At 42.0% G+C, this 22878-nt stretch overlaps 1 protein-coding gene across 2 annotated transcripts in view; it reads right to left on the reverse strand.

Annotated features, from left to right (window-relative positions):
- The window catches only part of SCAPER (S-phase cyclin A associated protein in the ER), a 219043-nt gene that overhangs the window by 163913 nt on the left and 32252 nt on the right, over window positions 1-22878 (reverse strand). For both annotated transcript variants that reach the window (XM_018568102.1, XM_018568101.1), the window contains exons 8-9: window positions 21126-21286; window positions 17526-17791 (exon numbers count right to left, since the gene is read on the reverse strand). In XM_018568102.1, the coding sequence (XP_018423604.1) occupies window positions 17526-17791; window positions 21126-21286 (427 nt within the window). The remainder of the gene's footprint in view (window positions 1-17525; window positions 17792-21125; window positions 21287-22878) is intronic.

Here is a 22878-nt window from a genome sequence, read left to right on the forward strand (position 1 = left end):
TGGCAAGTGTCTTTGAAAGGGAGAAAATCTCAAACTTCAATCACAGTCCAAAAGACAAGCCGCTCAGTAACCCAGAGCTGATTGTTGGGAGTGTTTCACTCTGCTGGCAATACACAGAGGGAGCAGAAATAAGAGTTCTTTATTGGCCAATTTTCATTTCATTTACAGATCATAAAAAAGCTCTTCCTTTGTACCACAGCAATACGTATGAGCTATACTGTCCACCTCATCCATAAATCACAATACTCTGACCTCCAAGTGGATTCGTGGGCTCCCAGGCAGGTTTCTGAAGTCAGCAATTTGCTGGGGTGTGTATAAACATAACAATAGTATATTAATTTACTAGAGAACTGGAAACAGTTTTACCTGGAAATATTAAAATGCAGAGTATACAATCGTTCTCCCAAAACAGAAATTCAGGCCACAACCATTTTTGACATATTGCAAGTGCATTGCAGTTTTAACCATTTCTCATTTCTTTCTTTTGCATACTACTCTTCCAGGACAAGGCCAAGTTTAGAATCAACATAATACATTTTACAAACGTTTTCACTTGTTAGTCCAATAAATAAATATTTAACATAAACCTATCGGCACCATCAAGGAACAATTACAGACATAAAGTTTACTTCACAATAAAACGGTATGCACATTTTTTGAAATAGCACTGCACTGGAACGCATAGCATTGCAGTACCGCGCCTTCCAGTGCGGGCAATCACACTGTGGATGGGAGGTGCATTTGATCCTCAAATCATCTCTGAATTGGTGCTGACACTGTCCTTACTTCTGGAGGGTGGCTACTTTTGTTTCCCATGGTCCCGGTGTGTGTGGTAAAGTAGTCACCACTCCAAGACTACAATCTCATGTTTAGTTTACGAATTTGTACTGAGATTATAGTCCATCACGGGAGCGAGCTTGGAGTGGTGACCACTTTACAACACACACAGGGACCATGGGGAACAAACATAGACACCCTCCAGACAGTGTCAGCACCAATTCAGAGATGATTTGAGGATCTACAGCTGAGCGATACACAAATAAGATAAACAGCTGAGGTGCATTTTTTAAAATATAACTCCTGAGTTTAGTGTCAGGGAGTGACTGCTTAAAGTTAAACAAAGCAATACTGGACAATGCTGTCTTTTTCCTTCTTTACAATGTAGCCTATGCTACAAAACTAGCTCTGCTTATTTTTTGCCATTATAGTACTTTTTACGTGTCTTTGTGTGTGTGTTTGTGTGTGTGAATGTGTATGTGATCAGAGAATTATAAATGAAAACCACAAACATTTTTTTATTTCCTTTTTTGTATTTTTGCAAACAATGAACAGTGCACAGAGCTCTTCAGAACGCTGTTCTGACGCCAAACCCTGCTCCTACACTGAAGGTTTAACCTGCTTACAGCAAATATCTTTGGTGGTTTGGGAAGTTTTCCGGAGTAAACCTTGGAATGACATGAAGGCTTTTCAATCCTATTACTCACTGAGTCACTGCCAAAGATTGTGCCCTGTAATCCCTTGGATGTTCTTTGCTTCTGTGCCTGTGCTGGTGATGACTTCCTTGAAAACATGTTCTATACAATGATATCATTCACCAGAAATCTTTTATTTACTATCGCACTGGGTCAAAGTACAGACTTTTTTTTCCACCCTTTGCTTTACCTATAATTGATGTTACACTTCTCCGGGGTTGTCAGAAGTATATCATAACAAATCATCTTTGGTCACAATTTCAGCTTAAAATTCATAAACTGTAATAGGACACCAGGCCTTTTCATGTTGCTGTAAACTGCATTTTCTAAAAAGTATGCTCCTGTCAAAATGAAACCTAGAAATGCATGTAAGGATCACAGCCTACAGGCTTAGGCTAGGTTCACACCTAGGCGATTTATTGCGCGGATTCAGCCGCGCAATATCGCACAAAACTGAGTAGTTTTGCATTCAAGTCTATTGAAGCTGTTTACACTTTTGTGATTTGTCGCGTGGTATAAATCGTCGATCACACAAAAAGGTACAGGAGCGATTTTCGGGGGGCAGATGTTGCGCGATTTGGGTCCCTTAGACATCTCTTTGCAGTGAAAACCGCACGACAACCATGCGGTTTTCAAAGCAAAATGGCGTGAACAGAAACGCACGACAACTGCGCGAAAACAGCTCACCAGCTCAGTCGCTTAGGTGTGACCGTAGCCTCAGTACTACAGGTTTCCACCCAGACATTGTTGTAGTACATCTATGTGCATCAGTTACTATTATTGCTAATTTGCTGATTTGAGATCTCTTTCTTATGGTGCAGGAAGGCTAGTCTCAAACACACCCACTACAGTACCCTTTCTGTCTCTTCCATACAGAATGCAACATGTAGAAAATGTCAGTACTACGGAGTTTCTCCACCATGCAGCTTCAAACCTGCTTTTTATGAGACTGGTAATAAAGGAAGTGAAGACAGAAAGTTACGCAACACGTTTTAGAAGGTACACTGCCAACAGGAATGTGTGCAGACTTGGAACAAATCAAATAAAAGGTGGACTATTCCTTTAATGTGTATGAACTTTACCCTTATTGTTAAAATGACAACAAAGGCACCTTTAGGAATGTTCAGTACTGACAATCTACAAACACATACTTCTAGATCATTGCAGGCTTTGTATTTTCTGCATACCTTATTTTACTGTTTCTCCCCAGTCATCTCAGAGTGGCCAGTTTGACTAAGGGCAGATTACTAGATCTCCCTCTCCTTCCTGGAACTCTGGCACATGTGACTGGAACATGTGACCATGCACATCATCTCAGGAGAGGGAAATGCATTTCCCTGAGATCTCGCAAGGTTTTACAGTTTAAACATTAGATTTCTCCGCAATACATTGGCAATGTAACCTTCCCAGGATGCAGTGCTGCACGCTGATGTGATTTTTAGTGAAAGGGTGTAAAGGTCCATTTATCCGATATTCTGGCCACTAGCTATTGTTTCTCACAGCAGCACCAGCGCCAGGAATGTCTAGGCAGTGCATAAAATGCATGCTTGTATACAAATAACACAATCAACTGGATCTTTTGACCACATCACATAGTGATGTGGTGTTCTAACCTGATGATTCTGGTATTTACAGCAGCACTAAACGTAAATTTTGGCAAATAATAATGCTCTACGTCAGGACTACACAATCCCAGGAGCCAGGGAGCCAACGTGCCAAAAACTACAGCTGCTGCCTGACTTTTCTGAAAGGGTTTCTGGAGTTGTCAGTGGAAACACAAGCTTTCTGGCTCCTAAAAATGTTTGATTGTGGCTCCTAAATGCTACATTAACTTACATTAATTTACATTACATTAACATTAACTACATTAACACAGAAAAGTAGCAATAAAAACCTTCAATTGGAATAAGAATTTAAATGACCTCTCTAGACCTGTGAGCTATAGCAGAGAGCAGGATAGAGGCTGTTCCATTAGCAAATATGGGATTTACTGCAGATGTTTCTTGTCTGTATGTACACATTTGCTCAAAAACGTCTTCACTGCATTCAGTCTGCCTGTCTAGCTGATACAAACAAACTGAAATCAGACTGCATCATTTAGCATTACTGTTATTAATGTGGAAGCCATAACCCCTTCTATATTTGTTGGCTGTATTTCGGAACACTGTACTAAATGATGAGTGTGGGAGGAGCAGGCTACAGGAGAAGATCGCATCACTGTCAGTTTGCTGACAAATCAATACCCATTATAAGAAGCTATTTGGATGTTGATACAAACAAGTCACCATCTTCTTACTGCAGAGGAATGAGATGTGTCTTAGCTGCTCTGCCATCATTCACTCCGCCTGCCAGAATCAAACAGCTAGCAGACTTTGAAAGACATCACTGCCGTTTCTTCTGTGTTGGCAGGGCACTCCAGATTCATCTCTGTCTAACTATTTACCACCACATTTTAAACCACTGTTTAATGCATCGTAATTCACCAGCTACAAAGGGGTTTTACCATGACAAGCAATGAGACACCATCAAGCAAGAAGCAAAATAACAATCCAAACTTAGCCTAACAGGCTTCATTCACTCTGCTAGTGTTTAGTCCAATCGTGCCTGCATTCCTCCACTTGGCAAGTCCGGTTATTAAGCATATGCAAGAGTATAAACATGTAAACAGAAAACATAAGATAAAAAAGATCTCTAGCCTGTGATAGAAACCAGAGCATTGAGTGTTTAGTCTCCATTAAAATAAATTATCCAGCAGTGTGCTTGAAGTAGAGCGCATCATTTGTACTTTCTCTCCTCGAGCATTTCCTTGCATGGACTTTAATCATTATTAACACAGTATGTAAGCACAGGACGCAGTCGCATTCACACACATTTCTTAGATTTGAAGTATTAAGAAAAAATAATTGTGTCCATGGACCCAATGGGGTTCAAAAGGGATGCGCTTCAAACACGGAAAGCAAAGTCCCAAAAAACATGTCCAGGATTAAGGCGCGGTTCACACCAGGGCGTAGTGGGGATGCGCATTTGGCGTGGGTCCCCATTGCTGCCCATTGGGCCTTGTGCCAAACGCAGAAAAGAAAGTCCTGCAAATGTGTGCGAACACGTGTTCCCACGATGCGCATCTCCGCTACGCCCTGGTGTGAACAGGGCCTTAATCCCAGACAGCAGTGTAAGCAGATTATTTAATTTTAACAAAGAGTGAAGCAGACATGTTTGTTTTTATAATATTTGAGGGTAATCAATAAACCACCAAACAAAAGAATCATTTAGATTAAACCTACAAGAAGGCAGAAATACATTTGTGTACCAAGCCACTGCTGGCTTTAGATTCATCATGCAGAATGGCAATGAAGACAGTCATCAGGGGGTTGAATACTCACCCATCAGATGACAGGTGAACAAAGAGCTGGAGATACAGCACATAGTGACAGTTTTATATTATCTTAAATTTAACAAGAGATCTAACAGATCTTATTGTACAATAATTAAGGAAGGAATTGACAATGTTTCTTTAAATCCAGGATCCAGCTGTTTTTTTGCAAGGGCGTTTTGTGGGGGGCGGGGGACTTTAATTTTCTTTCTTTTTTCAACTTTCTTTTTGTAAACTTTTTTAATTATTTTTTTTACTCATTAGAGATGACCGGTTCTCTTTAAGGTGACATTAGGGGTCTATTAGACCCCTAGTGCCACCTTTCCACTTCAATAGCTTTAGCTGGGGAATGACAGCTGCTTGCTGAGGCAGCTGAATGTAAACACAGCAGGGAGTAGCTGGGGCCAATAGACAGCCAGCTATTGGTTATTTCAAATTGCAAAAGCCAATAGCAGGCTGGCGATTGCACCTGCCTGCAGTCATTCAGCAGAGGAGGGAACTGAAGGAGAGAGTTCTCCCTCAGGGCCTCCTCTGTTAAGTAACAGCAGGTAGTGGGCGGGTGCAATAGCTAGCCTGCTATTGGCTACTGCAATTTAAAATAGCCAATAGCAGGCTGGCTATTGCTGCCGGCTGCTGGATTGGAGACCTATCACGGCCAGCAGCAGGGGCGGCATGGGGGAATGCAGACTCACACACTGTCAGCAGTCTCTCTTCATAAGGCTGTAATCAGCTGTCTGTCCCCTCTGACACAGACCGCTGCAGACGACTTCAGCCTGTGAGGAGAGAACGCCGAGTCTGTGAGTTTGCAGCAGGGAGTAGAATGGCTTATTGCGGCGGCAGTGGGAGAAGAAACGGAGGTGCAGTGAACGAGCTGAGAAAAGTCCAGGCGCCAGGATGCAATTTTTAGTCAACTTGGGATTTGTCGAGCCCTGAATTAAGGTATATGTATATTACAATAAACCAAAACTGTATTGGTATGCTTTATTTCAAAGAAAGTAAATGTGCAGTTCATATAAATAAACCTGTTTTTATTAGTACCATGGACAGAACAGGCAACAAAGGCCTGAAAATGCAGGCTAATATAAATGACTTAGTTGATGTTTTTAAAGCAAGGGTAAACATATTAATATGGAATTCAGGAACCAGTCAGATCTTTAGGAGCCAGCTCCATTCACAAAAACTAGAGAAAACCTCAAAAGTTAGTTGCCAACTGTAATTTTTAAGGAGCATCGGATATCTGGATCTTGGGATTTGTCCAGCCCTGCATTAAACTGAATTACGCTTGTGTATTCATCTTGTGGGCATGCTGAAACCCTGGTCACAAAATCAAATAATCTGAACTTATTAACACTTCTGTATTCAACCTGTGCCCATGCCCTTATTACACAATGATCAACAATCTCAATATCGGTAGTTATACTCCTCAACATTCCTAACAGCAAAAGTATAAGTGAGCTGAAAAGCTAGCTAAAGCCAACAAGCTCTGAGATGTGACTTGGCGTTACATGAAGAGGACAGAGCTTGCAAAGCATGCCCTCATCATCCAGAAATTCACCTTCCTAACACCAGGTTTTACCTGATACAAGTAGAGGAGAAAACTAAACAGAGACTTCCTTGCAACTCTATTGGCAAATATGACCAACTGGAACCACAGAAAATGTTTCTCAAAAGAACAGCCAGTACCAGTATGAAGCAAAACCACAGAGTGACAGGGCAAAGGAGGTTGCAGCCTGACTTGAAATTTTCACACACAGCACTGATAGTACCTAGCATAGCCAAAGTTTACTGATCTGAATATATGATCTGAGCCAAAGGAAGCAGGGAGCAAATGGCTGGCCAATATCTCATGACCTGCTTGATGTGGAAGAAAGAATTGAGGAAAGACCTGCCCTCCATGTGCTCTAAATGTCCGGATTATCTCCAGACCAGACTGTTTCCAGACCCAAAATGCATCCCAATGTATCCCTATGCTATTTCTGGCCTCTGTTCCCACCAGCGCAGTGCGTTCCAGACCAGACCAGAAAAACACTGCATGTCTCATTTTGTCTGGTCTGGAATGCACTGGGACGCATAGAAACGCATCAAAAATGCATGGAACGCACTGGAAAACCATTTTAAGCTAAAAAAAACACAAAACATTTCAAACGTGACAAAATTGCAGTAACCTCGCCGTACAAATGCGGCAAAAACACAATCACTATGTTCCAGATCTGGTCCAGAAAATGGTGTGAACCCAGCCTAAAAAACAGATAGCAATGCCCTTAAATTAGAGAATTTTGCTAAGGTGTAACAATGCTAGAGACACTTAAATGCCAGTAATGGCTTCTGCAATGGCTTCACGAACATATTTGGAAAGGAAATGTTGCAGTTGAAGAGCTTATTCAATCATAGCCAGAGCACTGCACCGGAGAACCTACCTAGATCAATGATAGTCTATTTGCTTTTTTACAAAGTCAGAGTAATTCGCTTACGTAAAGCCAGTTATCACTGGCTTTACGTAATGTAAATACGTAAACACTGCAGTAAAATAACAACATAATTCCCAGACTGTTCAGGAACAGAAAAAGCATAAGAAGGTGTAATTGCATACCCAAAGTTCTTCAACTTCAATACTCTATGTTATATCCAGACCACCAGACCAAGTGAGAAACATGTCATGCAAACCTCACCTGGCTGGATAGGCAAGGAAGAGCACTTGGAATGCCTAAAATTAGAAATGTCAGAAATTCAACTTTTACCATTTAATCTCAGCTGTTTTACCATAACTTCTTATCCAGGGGGAAAAAGGTTGTTTCAACCATACTTTTTGTTCCTTTACAGTTCTTTTCATATTTGTCACTCTCCCATATGATATACTGTATATAACCCTAATTTGAGGGAAAGGATCCTGCATGAGAACTTGGGTTGTGTAGATGGGCATATACAGGTGCTTGGTTTCCAGAATGGGAATGGACAAGGTTAGGGTGGTGTGAGCATAGTGGGGAACAGAAAAGCGTGAACAGGCTTCACGAGAAAGGGATACATGTGCAATAGTGAAGGGGGTTGCACAGCTGGGGTAGTAAAAAGAGGGGTGTGCAGCGTTGATTGGCGGCAGCTTGTGAAGGCACCAGGTGAGAAGAGGGTGGTGAGCAGGGAGGGAAGAAGGGGTGCATTATGTAAATCAGATGGTGCCGTTAGCAGGTTGGGGGCGCTGGCATAGTGGTGAGAGCAGGGGGGCGGTGTGCAGGTAGGTTTGTGGGAGTTGAGGGGTTGTATATGCTTGCAGGCATTGGGAGAGAGTTTAGGGGCTGTGTACAGGTGCTTTGGTGAAAGGTGGGGATGGTGCATGCAAACATTGGGTGGGGGTGTGCACAGGCACAGTTGTAAGAGATGGGCATCCCACATGTGTGTTGGTGAGAGTGGAGATAAGCTGCACAGGTACAGTGGCATGAGGCACAATACAGGTACAGTGGGTGGTCAGAGATGGAGGTGCATATGTGGATGATGGTGAGAGAAGGGTGATGTAGACAAAGAGGGTGGCGAGAGAAGGAAAACAGGTGCAGTGGCTACTTAGAGAAAAGGGAACTGCAGGTGCAATTGGAGCTGAGACAAAAGGATATACAGACACAATGGATGCTGAGAGAAGGGGGCTTCAGGTGCAGTGGGCACGCACTGTGGAAGTCGAGAGAAGAGTGCAGGATTGGTGGGCAGAGAGAGAAGGGGGATTTGGACACACTGGATGCTCTTGGATGCTAAGAGAATGAGTGCTTCAAGTGGGGTGAGTTCTAAAAGACGTGGGGAGGTGATGCGGTAGGTGCTGAGAAAAAGAGGAGTGTGGGATTGATGAGCTGTGAGAGAAGGTGGGCTGCAGGCACAGTGCAGGAGGGGGGCTTGGTTGAGAGTGCAGTAGGGGGGCTGTCTGAGAGTGTGGGCAGGTGTGGGGTGATAGTGGGGGGGGGATGCTGGTTGACTTTGTCGGAGGGGGGTTGGATAATAGTGGGGAGGAGAGGTTGGCTGACATTGCAAAAGGGGGAGTTGGGTAAGAAAAGGAGATGCATACGCGGGATGCTGAGAAAAAGAGGAATGTGGGATTGATGGGTGGGGAGAAAAGAAGGGCTGCAGGAGTGATGCAGCAGAAAGACTTGGTTACAAGTGCAGTGGGGGTGCCTGAAATTGCAGAGTGGTGTTGGGTGATAGTGTGGGAGGGTAGGCTGACATTGCAGAAGGGGAATTGGGTTATAGTGGGAGGTTAGTAGAGAAAGGGGCTGCATGCACTCTGGGTGTGAGAGAAAGAGGGCTGCAGATGCAATGCATGTTTGGTTGGGAGTGAGGTAGGGGCTGTCTGAGAGTGCGGGAGGTGTTGTGTGATATTGGGGGGGACTGGGTTACATTACAGGAATGAGGGTGCTGCCTGACAACGCAGGAGGAGGGTTGGCTGATATAGGAAGGGGGTCAGGTGCAACAAGCAGCAGCTTCAGTGATGCTGCCAGGTAGCTTGGATACCGATAGGAGGATTCCTCCCTGCACAAACCCGTTCCTTTGCTTGCTCACACTGCCAGAGATCCTGAGTGAATGACAGACTGCTTAAGAGCATATGAGCTGCTGTTTTAGCCGTCTACTCATAGTTGCCTGCTTGCTGAGCCCTATCTACGCTATCAGGACTTAGGCAGCAGGCTAAGGACATGGCTGCAGCAGCAGAAAAGCAGATGACAGTCTGTCATTCCCTCGACCTGCATCTCTGGCAATGTGAGCAGGGTGATGGCCTGGTTCCAGGGAGGAAGAGGGGAGATTTCTGAGCAGGAAGGATGAAAAATCCAGACTGGCAAGCAGCAATATCTGTAGAGTAAGGTAGAGTTGTATGCAGGAGAGGGGGTCAGCAGTCAGGGGGATGTTCCTAAATCTCAAAGTAATGGCCAGACCTCACAGCACAGCAGTGGTGGTACTCAAGAACAGGCTGCTGCTCTTGTGTTCTTCTATTCTTCTGCAGCGTCTCCTTCTCCAAGCAAGTCTCCAGAGGGAGTACAAGATCTCTGGGGACTGATAGGGGCATAGCAAGAATTTGTGGAAACATGGCCGCAGGGGGCTAGTAGAAACAGTGTGATTGAAAAATAGAGTGGGAGAGAAATTGAATCAGGGGAAGGAGGAGGAGAACTTATTGCTGTAGACAGAATCCCCACTGGGGAAAAAAGCTTTGACTAAGGCATTATCAGCAATGGTAAAGTGAAACCATGCTGAAAAAAAGTATATAACTGAACTTTTATTTAACTAAAAAGGAAATCCAGGAAAAAACAAAACTAATCCTTGCAATAAGGTTACCCCCGCACTAAAAGGGTTATCTGTTCATTTTGGTCTAGGGGCTGCATTAAAGGAGAACTATGGGGTCAGTGTTTTTCCCCATAGTTCTGCTAAGGGTCATGGGAGGACACAAACTAGCGTCCTCCCGTCACCCGCAGCTCAGTATACCGCGAGCTACAGCTAGTGTTATACTGAGACCGCCGCAGCCGGGACGGATACCGACATTACTGTCGAGATCCACCCAGCTGCGTGACTGACAGCTGGCTCTGACTATCTAGAGGCAGAAACAGCTGTACCCGCCCCCTCCCCCGTCCGTTCCGCCAGTCAGCGCTGGAGGATCGGAGCGGGGAGGGGGGGAATCCCTGCAGGGAGCCATGAGTGACAGTCACGGCTCTCTGCAGGGACAGGATTGAGAAGTGAGGATGCGACTGTATGTGTTCGCTCACTTCCCAATCAGTTTCATTGTCTCACGTCGGCTCGAACTATGAGGTTGAGTGAAAATCACTCACCTCATAGTTCTCCTTTAAAGAATATTTAGTTTAACCTGATCCTCGATCCCGCATGGCTGCTAGAACATCCCCCACAGCCTCTTCTCCTCTGGGCTCCAGCAGTCTAAGCCTTGCTGACATCATTAAGCCTATGCAGGTCCATTCACCTGCATTAGAAGTGAGGACGCCGAGGCACATGCCACAGCAAGAGCAGATGGGGAGAGAGGTGAGTGCAGGTGAGCTTATCTTTTTTATTCCGGTCCCTAGACCAAAAGGAACAGTGAATATTGATACTACCTAGAGTTCCTCTTTAAGGACTCGCACTCCCTTTTTGTAATTCTCTGTTTCAACGTCTTTCTCAATTGTGTAAACAGCAAAATAAGCCAAATAACTAACTGTACCACCAGAAGTTTTAGCAAAGATTAGGGAATTGTCAGGTCTGGCTTGGTTGCAGCAAGCCTTTACCCACACACTGAAGACACATCTCCTAACTGTCCATTTCCCAAGTCTCTGTATGTCACTGTCTTGTCTGAGATTGTTTACATTGTTCTGACCTCTGTCCTTGGCCTCACATCTTCTTCTTGTGTTTGACCTTAACTATCTCCTTGAAATATCCTGTTGGCTTCTGATTATGACATTTATCATTTCCTTCTCTCTTAAAAGCCCATTTCTGCTACAGAAATTGATAATCAAAAAATTGTCATCTACATCTTCCATACCTATAACCGTGTACTCCCTAGAAATGTTTTGTCAGTGGGATAAAAAAGTAGCTGGATTATCACAAAAAGGAGTATAAAATCACACCAAGTGGAAAGCTTGCACAAATGAATTCTGACATCCTTAGTTAAAAAAATAATACAGTATTTATACTTTTTCCATGAAATATAAATAATGAGAATGTGTTGTAAATGTGTTTATGGGGTAGTCTGCTCAAACGAAAGTGATATTAACCAGTTGACATCCGCGGTGTTAAACCCCCTTCCCATAATTTTTTGAATACTATTTAAAATGCTGATGTTAGGACTTACATTGTCTGCTGCCGTTTCTTATTTGTCTGCAACCTGCCCCCCAATGGCTGGACCGGATATCCTCCTTGGCCTGCTGGGTTCTATGGAGCCCTGCCACAGCCACACTTTCGTGCACTACAAGGAACAGCACTACAAGCTGACATAAATATACTGACAGGCAGAGGCAGCTTGAGAGCAATAGATGCACTAAGACACTCCTCTGCACTTCTAAAACTAATATTAAATATCATGAATAGGACGGATTAATGCTATTAAAATGTCCTTCCTTCTCAAATTGCTGTCTGCATTAAGGGTTTCACCAATATTCAGTACCTTCCCATATCCTTTGCATAATTCAGCGTGAAACTTCTAGTTTATATGGGGGGGGAGTCAGGCCACGAATCCACAATCAAGTTCTCTTCAGGCCCAAACTATAAGAAGGATTAGGAGCGCCTAATTTTCTAAATTTTTACAGAGCAGCGCAAATAGCCCCCCTTGCCCTCTTGTCCTCCAAATCATATGTACCCCTATGGGTCTCCTTAGATATAATAGACACCTATCCTACTCTGATATCCAAACTAGTTTCACCACATCTACCCCTCCTGTTGCTCACCACACTGCCCTCTCTTCCATCCTGTTATGGTTCACCCAAAAAGGTTTTCCTGGTGGACTAAAGCTGGAATACAAGATGTGTTCTCCATGCTCACGCACCTTTGCTCAGCTCACAGACTCATTACAGATACCTCAGCCTGAACTATTCCACTACCTCCAAATTCGCAACTTTATATGATCACTGACCCGCTTGGCTACTCAATCCTACTCTATTACCCCTTTTGAACACAGATGCAGATGCAGTCCCCACTCTCCGGGCCTCATAACCCTACTCCAATCCTCACTATCACGCATCTCTCGCAAACCACTATGCTCTATCAAACCAATTGGGAAGAAAAAATAGGCTCTACTATATCAGATGATGACTGGTTGACAATCTGAAAGAGCATAAACTCTTGTTCCCAAAACGTCCTTTCACAGGAAAACTCTTATAAAATGCTATTTCGTTGGTACTACACTCTGACCCGCATCCACAAAATCTTCCCCTCTCACTCTCCTCTTTGCTTTCGAGGCTGTGGACAGTTAGGCACTATGAAACATATATGGTAAGACTGTGCCAAATGGACCCGAATTTATGCTTTAATCAACACTGTATTAAGCTGTAATCTCAACAAAAATCCATGGGAAGCGCTTTTACACAAACCTATAATGGGCATAAGTAACCACCAACAGTGTTTAATATGCCATATATTCATGGCCTCAAAACAAACCATTGCTAAATCTTGGAAATCCCCTGTGCTTAAGTATGTGGAAGTTAAAAATCGTATTACCGGCACAATGATTAATGAACAGCTCACAGCATTTCTAACCGATTCTTATGTCAAATTCGAAAACATTTGGGGAGCTTGGATCGCCTATGATAGTCCGCTGAACTTTTACCAAACCCAATTACAGATTTGATTGACCCACATAGAGCCCACCTGACCCATGAAAGTCTATATCTACTTTATATTTTCCCCCCTTTTTCCCGATTCCCAAAAATTTGACTGCTGTTCATATAACACCGTACCCAGAATTGAACCAAAGTTGATTGTACTACTGTAGAAAATTCTGTGCTGAAAACTTAGAGAAAGTGACATTTGAACACATTGACGCATAACAAAAATTTGAACATGTAGGTACAGTATTTATCAGGCCACAGGTTGTCAGGTGGACCATGCATGTCAGAATCTCCTTTAGATCTCAATCTTTTTAGTCTTTAGCATCTCCCTAACTAGATACAAACTGAATGGATTGTTTCGGTAGGGCCTCAGATAGATAGTTCTGTCAAATCTAAAGGCGACTGCACAATCAGATTGCGATTTGTATGGCCAGCTTCACACTGACCATATATTCTCTGTATGGTGCCAAAGGCAACTAGAATCTTTCTTACAAAAAACGCATGTAAAAAAAAAACTGAACTCAACACTATTGTATTTTAAAGTATACAAGTTTTATTTCAGATACTGTTTGCTGTGATCATTCACTCCCAGATTATGTCATAATAGGCATCATCACTTGGCAGCACTGTTGTTTTTGTTTTTTATACTATAGGACAAGTAAAAATAATTTAAACTTCTATCGTATGTTATAACAGTTTCAGAATGTATTTTAAAAGGTGGATCTAAGGCTATCATTGATTTGTACAGGCTCAGCAGATGCACATATCCACATCCAATTATGAATCTAGCTGCAGGAATATGCAGGAATGCTTCTGAGATCCTCCTTCAAAGGTGCTTCTGATTCCGCTGAGTCGGCCTCAAGCTGTTTTTGTATTCCCAGTGACTTGTAAATAAAGCAGTTCTGACACAAACCTCCAAATACACAAGCAACTGCGTGCGTCTGCACAGCTGCAGTGCGATGTGGTTTGCTGCATTTTTACTGCAATTGTACCGCGATTTTACCACGATTGATGCGTTTTGAGTTGTTTTTGCTTAAAAAGGGATTTCAGGTACGTTCCAGTGCATTTGCATGCATTTTTGATGCGTTCCGTTGCAATCCAATGCAGCTAAAATAGGGCAAGCAGTATTTTTTCTGACTGCATCGGAACAGGCTGCACTGGTGTGAATAAAGCACCAGAAAACCCATAGGAAAGCATTGTAATGTATTTTGGCTGCAGCAGCCAAACTGAACGGACTGCATCACAACTGCATCTGGGGTGTACTAGCCCTAAATGTGCAGGGCTGGGGGGTGGCTACTGCACACATTGACCTTATACTGTATATTACAAGTGACCGGCACAATGACAGAACAAACAATCATTTTAAAGTGAGGAGACGTACAACTGGAAGCTGAAATAAAAATGACTATCGGTGGTGAAGTATTCAAACCCTGTCCCTCATGGTTGCTCAGGTTTTTTTCATTGTTAGTGCATGAAAGAGAAAACAATCGGAAAAAATGGACATGTAGAAGTCTTCTAAATACATTTACTATTACTTATAGAATCATATTGGCTACACATTGTTCATAGCACAAAGTCAGTTAAAGATATAGCTATCCGAATGCAGAAAAGCCAGGGGATACAATCCTGCCTGACCCCTTTCCAGTCACATTGGCAGCTGCATTGCCTAGCCTCTCCTCTTGCATCTACCACACACTGCCTACTGTACAGATTTCATCTTTGGCTTGAGCCAACTACAGGAAAATTGATTGCTTGTTCCCTATCAGTTTATTCTTAAGCAATCTGCTGCCAAATTAAAACCTAACAAATTTTTGGCTGTGCATTGCATGTCCATCATTCATAGAAGAAATTTCCACTGCTGTTGTTATCCAGCTGGGAGCTCTTCTGTGCAAATATCTTGTGACTGCCAGGCCCAGACATTCCATCTACTAACCAGTGCTTGCCTCAATCTACAAAGCAAAAAGAAAGCCCTGGCTCCAAACTGGTCCAGTATGACTGACTTTAACTATGAAATCCCCAGACTTCTACAAGAGCACACTACACTTATGTAAAGGATATCCATTAAAGAATAACTCCGGGCAAACCTTTTCTTAATCCTTGCAGTGGGGCTACCCCCACAATGCAAAGGTTAAGTGCTCATTTTTGTCTAGGTGCAAAAAAAAAAAAGTTATACTCGCCTGATGCTCGGAGCCGATTTGCTCTTTCACTGTTCCTTATAGCCTCTCTCCTCTTCCACTGTAGTGGTCTAATGTCCTGTGAGTCCTCACATTCTATACACTTTGTATAGGATGTGAGGACGCCAAGGGACATACCATCGCTGCAGCAGAGACAGGCTGTTGGGAGCCTCGACCGGCTCCGAGATTCAGGTGAGTATTTCCGATGTACCTGTAAGGTGGGACCGAGGATCATGTGGGTATATCTTTTTTATTTTAGACCCTAGACCGAAACGAGCACCTTGCAGTGTGGGGGTTAAGCAGGTATAGCAGTCAGCTAAGCAGGTTAGCTGTTTTGGTCCTGTAATGAAAGGGTCACTTTAAAGTAAATGTAAACCCTAAATTACATTAGTTTGCCAAAGCAATATGTACAATTGGATTTAAAAAAAGAAATGCTTGTTTTCACCTTCTTGCCAACCTGTGTTGCGTCTCAGTGCTGGTGATCTCCTGCAGGCACTTTCTGTCTACATGCACTCCAGAGATGGCTGCACTGGATTTCCTACGCTTGCAAAGTTTGTATTACATTCATTGCTAAATGTTGGGATTTCCAGATTAACTGGAGTACATTCTGCTTTCAAACCTAGGGGTTTAATATGTGCATTAAGATTCCAAATGGCATGCAGCAATAACATTTTGGGCTTTTAAAAATCTTAATTATATTATTTTGATACAGTTCTATTGGAAAAGCATTGTTTGGGTTCCTATGACAAACTTACAGTTGGGTGCAAGTAGAAAAGGAAATCCTTACACTTGGGATCACAGCAAATAAAACACATACAGGGTTATTCACAAGAGGGTGAAGAGTTTGGAGAAGACAGGAGAAGTGACCAATCTAGGACAACATAGCTGATGTGGAAAAATTATCCAATTCAGCTCACTTTCCAGTCCAGCTATGTTGTCCTAGATTGTTCACTTCTCCTGCCGTCTCCAAACTCTTCACCCTTTTGTGAATAACCCTGTGGGTGCCTAAACAACATTACAACTAGTCACTAGTATGAGATTTGGGAAAACATATCATTTTAAGCACAACTTTCCTGATTAAATTATGTATGCTGCCATTTCGGACCTCTTTTCTTGGTAATGCTATTTGCCTAGCTGTCATGCTGATGCTTTGGCTCAAATTCTTCAAGTCCCTGACTTCAAACTAGTATAGAGATAGGGTGCTCTGACACTTTAATGAAACTCCTTTAGAGCATGCATGTCCTGGGTCTGTGACTCATAGCATTGAAGTCAGACACAGCCATGTAGCTAGCATGTTCAGAAAGTGTTCAGTAATAGCAGCCCTCATTTGTCTCTCATGAAAGGTGAGGTGAGTGACTTCCACTCATCCTCATAGTTAGAGCCGACCTGTGACAAAGAAGCGGTCACAGATCGGCTCTATTGATCGGGAAGTGAGCAGGAACATGCCGCCGATCCGCTCACTTCGCGATCGTCTCCCTGCCGTGAGTGGTGACTGTCAGTCACGGAGTCACGGCTCCCCGCAGGGATTCCCCCCTCCTCTCCTTTCAGAGCTGAATGGAGGAACAAACAGGGGAGGGGGCGGGCACAGCTGGCTCTGCCTCTAGATAGGCAGAGCCAGCTGTCACTCACGCACCTGGGTGGATCTCCACAGTAATGTTGGGATCCGTCCCGGCTGCGGCGCTCTCAGTATATCGTGGGCAATAGCCCGCTATATCCTGAGCTTTGGGTCACGGGAGGAGGTTAGTATATGTCCTCCCCTGACCCTATGAACTATGGGGAGAAACACTAACCCCATAGTTCTCTCTTAAGATTTGTATGGAAGCTATAAAAAGAAGTCAATGGTGACATAGTTATACTTGAAAGAAATACTGAAAGAACTACTTTTTAGGTAAAAAAAAGGTTTTGTCTGCACTGCTAACTTACAAAGACTTGCATCTAAAATATATATATTGTAGCAGGTCATCATGTAGAGAGCAAGGAGAGGTCCTGTCCGGGGTTTATGTGTCGCCCAGATTCCTCTCTTAATTATAACATAACGTAGGGAAACTTTTTATTTTATATATTTATGGTACTTTTTTCATTATATAGTAAAAAAAATAACCCCCCTGTGGGGTCACAAAAGAAACCTCTATCTGTCCCCAAAATTTTTTAACATATATTGCAAGGCTATAGTCAGGTCATGCTGACTGGTGAAATTTTTGACTGCCAAATTTTTCAAGCTATGTATATGTATATGTATCACTCCTACCTGTGTAATTTCTGTCAGGGGAATTTCACATGGACATAGTAATTCTTTAGGTGGAGGTTCCACAAGTACAGGAGGGTGTTCTGACTTTGATGTCTCTTTCATGGTATCCTCTGGAGACTTGAAACAGATGTTTTCTTTGTCACTGTCATCCTTCTGTGGAAGTCTTACATCTGGAGGAGAAGCAGGCTTGTTTGTCATAGCTGAAGATCTGGAGCGGATAGGCCTTCCTCGCTGTACTGTCTCCCAGCCTTCCCCATCCATCCGATCTGTAAAGGTCATATTAAAACAAAAGCATTTTGTAATATAATATACAGCAATGGAATGCTCTCAAATGTTCTCCTCCAGATAAGAATTAGGGTGCGTGACTATGACAAACCCCACAAGTTTTGTTAAAAGAAGCCAAGACCACTTGAAACTGATGTTTCAGTTCCGAAAATTCCCTGCCAGAGTTCTCTGTTTTATCCCAGTTGCCATCTTTACAAGGCCAAACAAGGGATGCTCATTTTTCCACCGTGCAAAATCAATGAATAACATGGCTGTAAGTCTAAGACCATAGGTGTGCTAGCAGGGATACAAGCAGAGGTTTTCCTCAGAGGCTATAAAAAAATAAAAATATTTTTTAAATGATCATGTTTTATGATAAATTAGAAAGCAACAACACTCAGGAAACACTTGCACATATATAAAAGGTACTCTTCAGGAGGTACTTAAAAAAAGAAAAAGTTACCTAGCTATGCAAATACACTATAAATTGTCTTTTATTTGTATAAACAATATCTGTAAAAATAAGATAAATGTCTTTAACTCTCTATACATGATCTTGTAAAATGGTAAATCTCAGTCATCTATCCTTCTCTTCTCCAGAAACCATTGGCTGCTGGCAAAAGGACAAACCGACACAACCAGCCACACAGGGATACTAGGGGATCTCAGACTATCTCATGTTTAAACCAAAGCAGCAGACAGTTAGTAATATTATAACCTGGGGTTTGTGATCTCAACTTTTATTCCCCAAGGACATTTTTTAAATACGCTTTCAATTTGATTTCTTTTCATATAAAAACAAAGACACAGAAGTAGTGTTCCCATCTGGAGTCTGTCCACTCCACTTCCTTATCCTTACTGATAGATTTATTACTGAGAGAAAAATAAAAAGCTTTAGACGGAAGAGAGGGAGGTGTTTTGTAAGTGCTTCTCAACACCACTGGAAAAAGTAAAAGAGAGCATGACTGCTATGTTTACAAAGTCTCCATTGACACACAAAGCAGATGGGGACTTCATAGGTAACTCGGAGTAGTATTTCCCAACTGTAAAGACTGATTAAATGAAAAAAAAAGCAACATACAAAAGGATATCAGGAAATTGTTATTTTTTATATGCTATTTACATAAACAAAGCTGGCTGGAATCATGTATAAAGAAAATGTATACCATGGTAAAAAGGAAAGTTTTCTTCCACAAAATAATCACAATAAATAATTGTATGACAATTCACCATTATTTTTCAAAGCTTTCAAAGAGCTTATAAATTATGCTAAGGTATACATTACATAAGTATACTGTCAAATGCTGAAAACTGCATTACTTGTTTTCACTGTAAACATGCTGACAATTGTCTTCATAGATAAATAGAGACAATGTTTACATTAACTGTAAAATGTATTGACACTGGAGCAGACAGAATCTGGAGCAGCAGTGTATAGTAACCAATCAGCTTCTATCTTTAGCTTGTTCAGCTAAGGTTTGAAAATAAAAGCTGGAACTGACTGGTTGCCATGGACAGCTGCTCCATATTCTGTTCGCTACAGTCTTAGTAAATTCTCCCCAATATATTTTGTATATATGGACATTAACATATTCACATTTTCTTAACAGGCAGTAAAAGAGCTTTAAAACAAGCCATCCCTGACCTCTCTAGTTGGTGGTAATGTGAGGTCATTCATTCTCAAAGCTCAGAGTCAGTTTCATTAATTTCCTAACAGCTAAGAAACATCTGATGTTGTTTACATTACATGACAGCCAGGCTGTCAGATTCTGCAGCAAACAGAAAGTAATTGGAAAGAAGATAAGATTTTTGTGCCTCTGTTGTGGACTATGAAGTGCAATTTCTCACAATGCCTATAGCTACAGAGGTGAACGTAGGCTTATTTTAAAGTGCTTTTATGGCTTGTTCAGAATATGCAGATACTTTAAACGCCCACACACCCTTATGCGTCTGCCGTTCAGCCCTTTATTTACAATCGGTCAGGCGGCAACCAGTTAAATGTGCACAGCTCCATAACTGCATATATCTCAATTGACAAATTCAATTCCAAAGAAATTATTCTCTTTACCTGTTGACCCTGACAGTTTTCAGTAATTACTGGAAGAGGGCTGTCAATGCTGCAAGACTGCTTTTGAATTTTTAGCAGCATTACCCCCTTTTTGTTTTAAAGTTGTACAATCATACGTGGTTACAGAAGCACTGTGGCTAGAGGAAGAAGTGCCATTTGGGAGTTTTTTTGGTGTATACATATCGGCCGAAAATAGCTCTTTTGGGGAAATGCCAAAACAACAAATACTTTGCTGATAATGACCCAACTTCCCTGCCCGCCCAAAGTACAAGCTTCAAACACTGCCCACCAATCTGAAGCCCCCGCCACCTGCTGCGGAGCGAGCGGCCAGCGGGAGAAGGTGGGGTGGTGACAGCTGTGAGGATGGAGAGCAGTACAAACACTCAGCGATCAGTGACCGCTGAGTGTTTGTACATAATTGAGGACACAGCATGTTTACTATATCCTCAATTATGAATGAATGGGAGTGTTCATCACCTCCTGTTCATTCATGATTGTGGTTATAGTAAACATACTATGTCCTCATGTTATGAATAAACAAGAACACTCATAGAGGATTCCTGGTCATTTATAACAGGAGCTGCAGAAAAAGAGATTGAGGACTCTGTGTCCTCAATCTCACCCTTTGCAGCTATAACAGCTTCAACTCTTTTGGGAAAGGGTCCACAAGGTTTAGGAGTGTGTCTATGGGAATGTGTGACCATTCTTCCAGAAGTGCATTTGCGAGGTCAGGTACTGATGTTGGATGAGAAGGCCTGGCTCGCAGTCTCTGCTCTAATTCATCCCAAAGGTGTTCTATCGGGTTGAGGTCAGGACTCAATGCAGGCCAACCAAGTTCCAATATATATAGTCATGGCCAAAAATATTGGTGCCCCTGCATTTCTGTCACATAATGCACCACTTTGCGCAGAAAATTTTTGCAATGACAAATGTTTAGGCATTCTCATGTTTATTTCTTTTGTTTGTATTGGTATGACACAAGAAAGTGAAGAACAGAAAAAGCCAAATCTGACACATTCCACACAAATCTCCAAAAAAGGACTGGACAAAATTATTGGCACCTTTTCCAAATTGCAAGAAATTATTTGTGTCATTTTTTAGTGCTCTTCATTCCGCTGGTGTTGTTTTTGTTAGTAAGAAATTCCTTCCTTTTGTTTATCAATCTGTTAGATTTTCTCCCATAAACAAATTTAACATGGGAGACAACAATGTGACACCTTTTCTACCGTCACAATTTTATCAAAAGGCAGATTTATTAATTTTTTTACCATTTTCATTAAGTGTTTTCTGTACAGGCACTGCTGAGCATAGATGAACAATCTCTGTAGGTTGATTATTTGTGGAATTTCTGTGATTGGCTTTCACCTTATCAGCCCAACTGACACCTGAGGGAGTCATTCGCCCAGGTGTAATACTGAGAGGAGGTCCCCTGGAAATACAAATATAGTGCTCCACATTATTACAGTAACATATGCTGCAAACAAACAAAAAAAGCTTAAAATATTATAGACATATTAGTAGAAAAAATAGAAGTATGAACATGGAAATTGAAAAATCTAAGAGAGTTGTCTAAAATGACAGCAGCCAGAGAAAAAAGGTACATATACAATACGCAAATTCTAAAATACAAAGATTAAAGTGTATTTCCACATTCCCAGCCAAATTGGGATAACACTTTCTTGGCTTCTTATGGATTAAAATTTCTATTTGCTTCTCCTTCTTTTGTAATGTTATGAGGGGCTGTGGAAGGTTAAAGGATCACAATACTGTGTTCTGCATTCAAATGATAATGAAATGAATGAGAGAAAAACAATCCTCAAATTTCAGTCCTAAGTCTTTCCATAAGGAAAGGTCCTTGTGAAGGTGCTGAGAAAAACCTGGAATCAACCATGTTGCCTGCTGCAACAAAATATCTAAAAAGGTAACAAATATTAAAAAAATATATATAAAAAAAGGTATGCTGTGTGAATAGGAACATATAACAAAGATACATTGGGGGTTTCTCAAATTTGACTGCAAAAGTGGAAATACACTTTAAGCATAGAAGAAGAAGTCAATGCATTGAAGTAACCAATATAACAAATCAATTTCTTTGGTCTCAATGATCCTAGGTCTTTTTCTCCCTATATTCTTTTTTTCAGAACAGATAGGGCTTTATCATTTTTGGTAGCAAATTTGGATATATACCTTTATATCCTTTATTGGGGTTTATTAGGAATAAATAGTAAAAAATATTTGAAAACCGCATTTTCCTGTAATTTTTTCTAATGCAAGGTTTACATAATTAGCGTTCCCCTATTGATTTATAAATCTAGTGTTTACACTGTTATGAAGTTTTCATTACTATTTATTGTTATTGAATATTTGTAACTGGTCATGTTCCTTGGCTTCTTGTTTTCTCACCTCCAAAATCTAAATGTCGCTGCATTTCTGAACACCTTTACATATAGTACATTTGCTGTTTATTGTTATGCCTTCATCTTGGGCACAGTTCCTGTTATTAGTGCTCCACCTTGTTGGCAACACTTTACTCGAGTCCCTGATGCCTCCCCACACACAGTTTTCAGATGCTCAGACTGTCCATCTGTACGGGTGAATTTCTTTATCTAGAGCTACAAGCTCCTTTCCATCCCCAACACTACACCAGATCAACCTTCCCTTCCAATCGCCTACACTCCCTACCTCTATTTTCCTACAGTAATCTACTCATTTTCCTACACTAATCTACTCTCACCTACCTCTACCCCCCTCTATTCCCTATTCCACTTTATTCCTCACCCCCCTTTCCCTACACCTTATCCTCTCCACCACCACAATGCTTCATTGGTATAATTGAATTTTTAGGGCCTTAAGCGTACACTGGTAGATTGCGATCGGCTGTGTAATGCAGGGAGGGGGTGAGGGCTCAGCCAGCAGGGAGAAGGGGGTCTTCTCCTCTGGATCCCCGCTGCTCTCCCCCATCTGTATGCAGTGGGGATCCGAGGAGAAGTGAAGGAAGCGCTGCAGCCGGCGGTGGAGGAG

This window comes from Nanorana parkeri, unplaced genomic scaffold (genome assembly GCF_000935625.1).
Source record: "Nanorana parkeri isolate BGI_ZX_2015 unplaced genomic scaffold, ASM93562v1 scaffold1136, whole genome shotgun sequence".
Taxonomy (NCBI): domain Eukaryota; kingdom Metazoa; phylum Chordata; class Amphibia; order Anura; family Dicroglossidae; genus Nanorana; species Nanorana parkeri.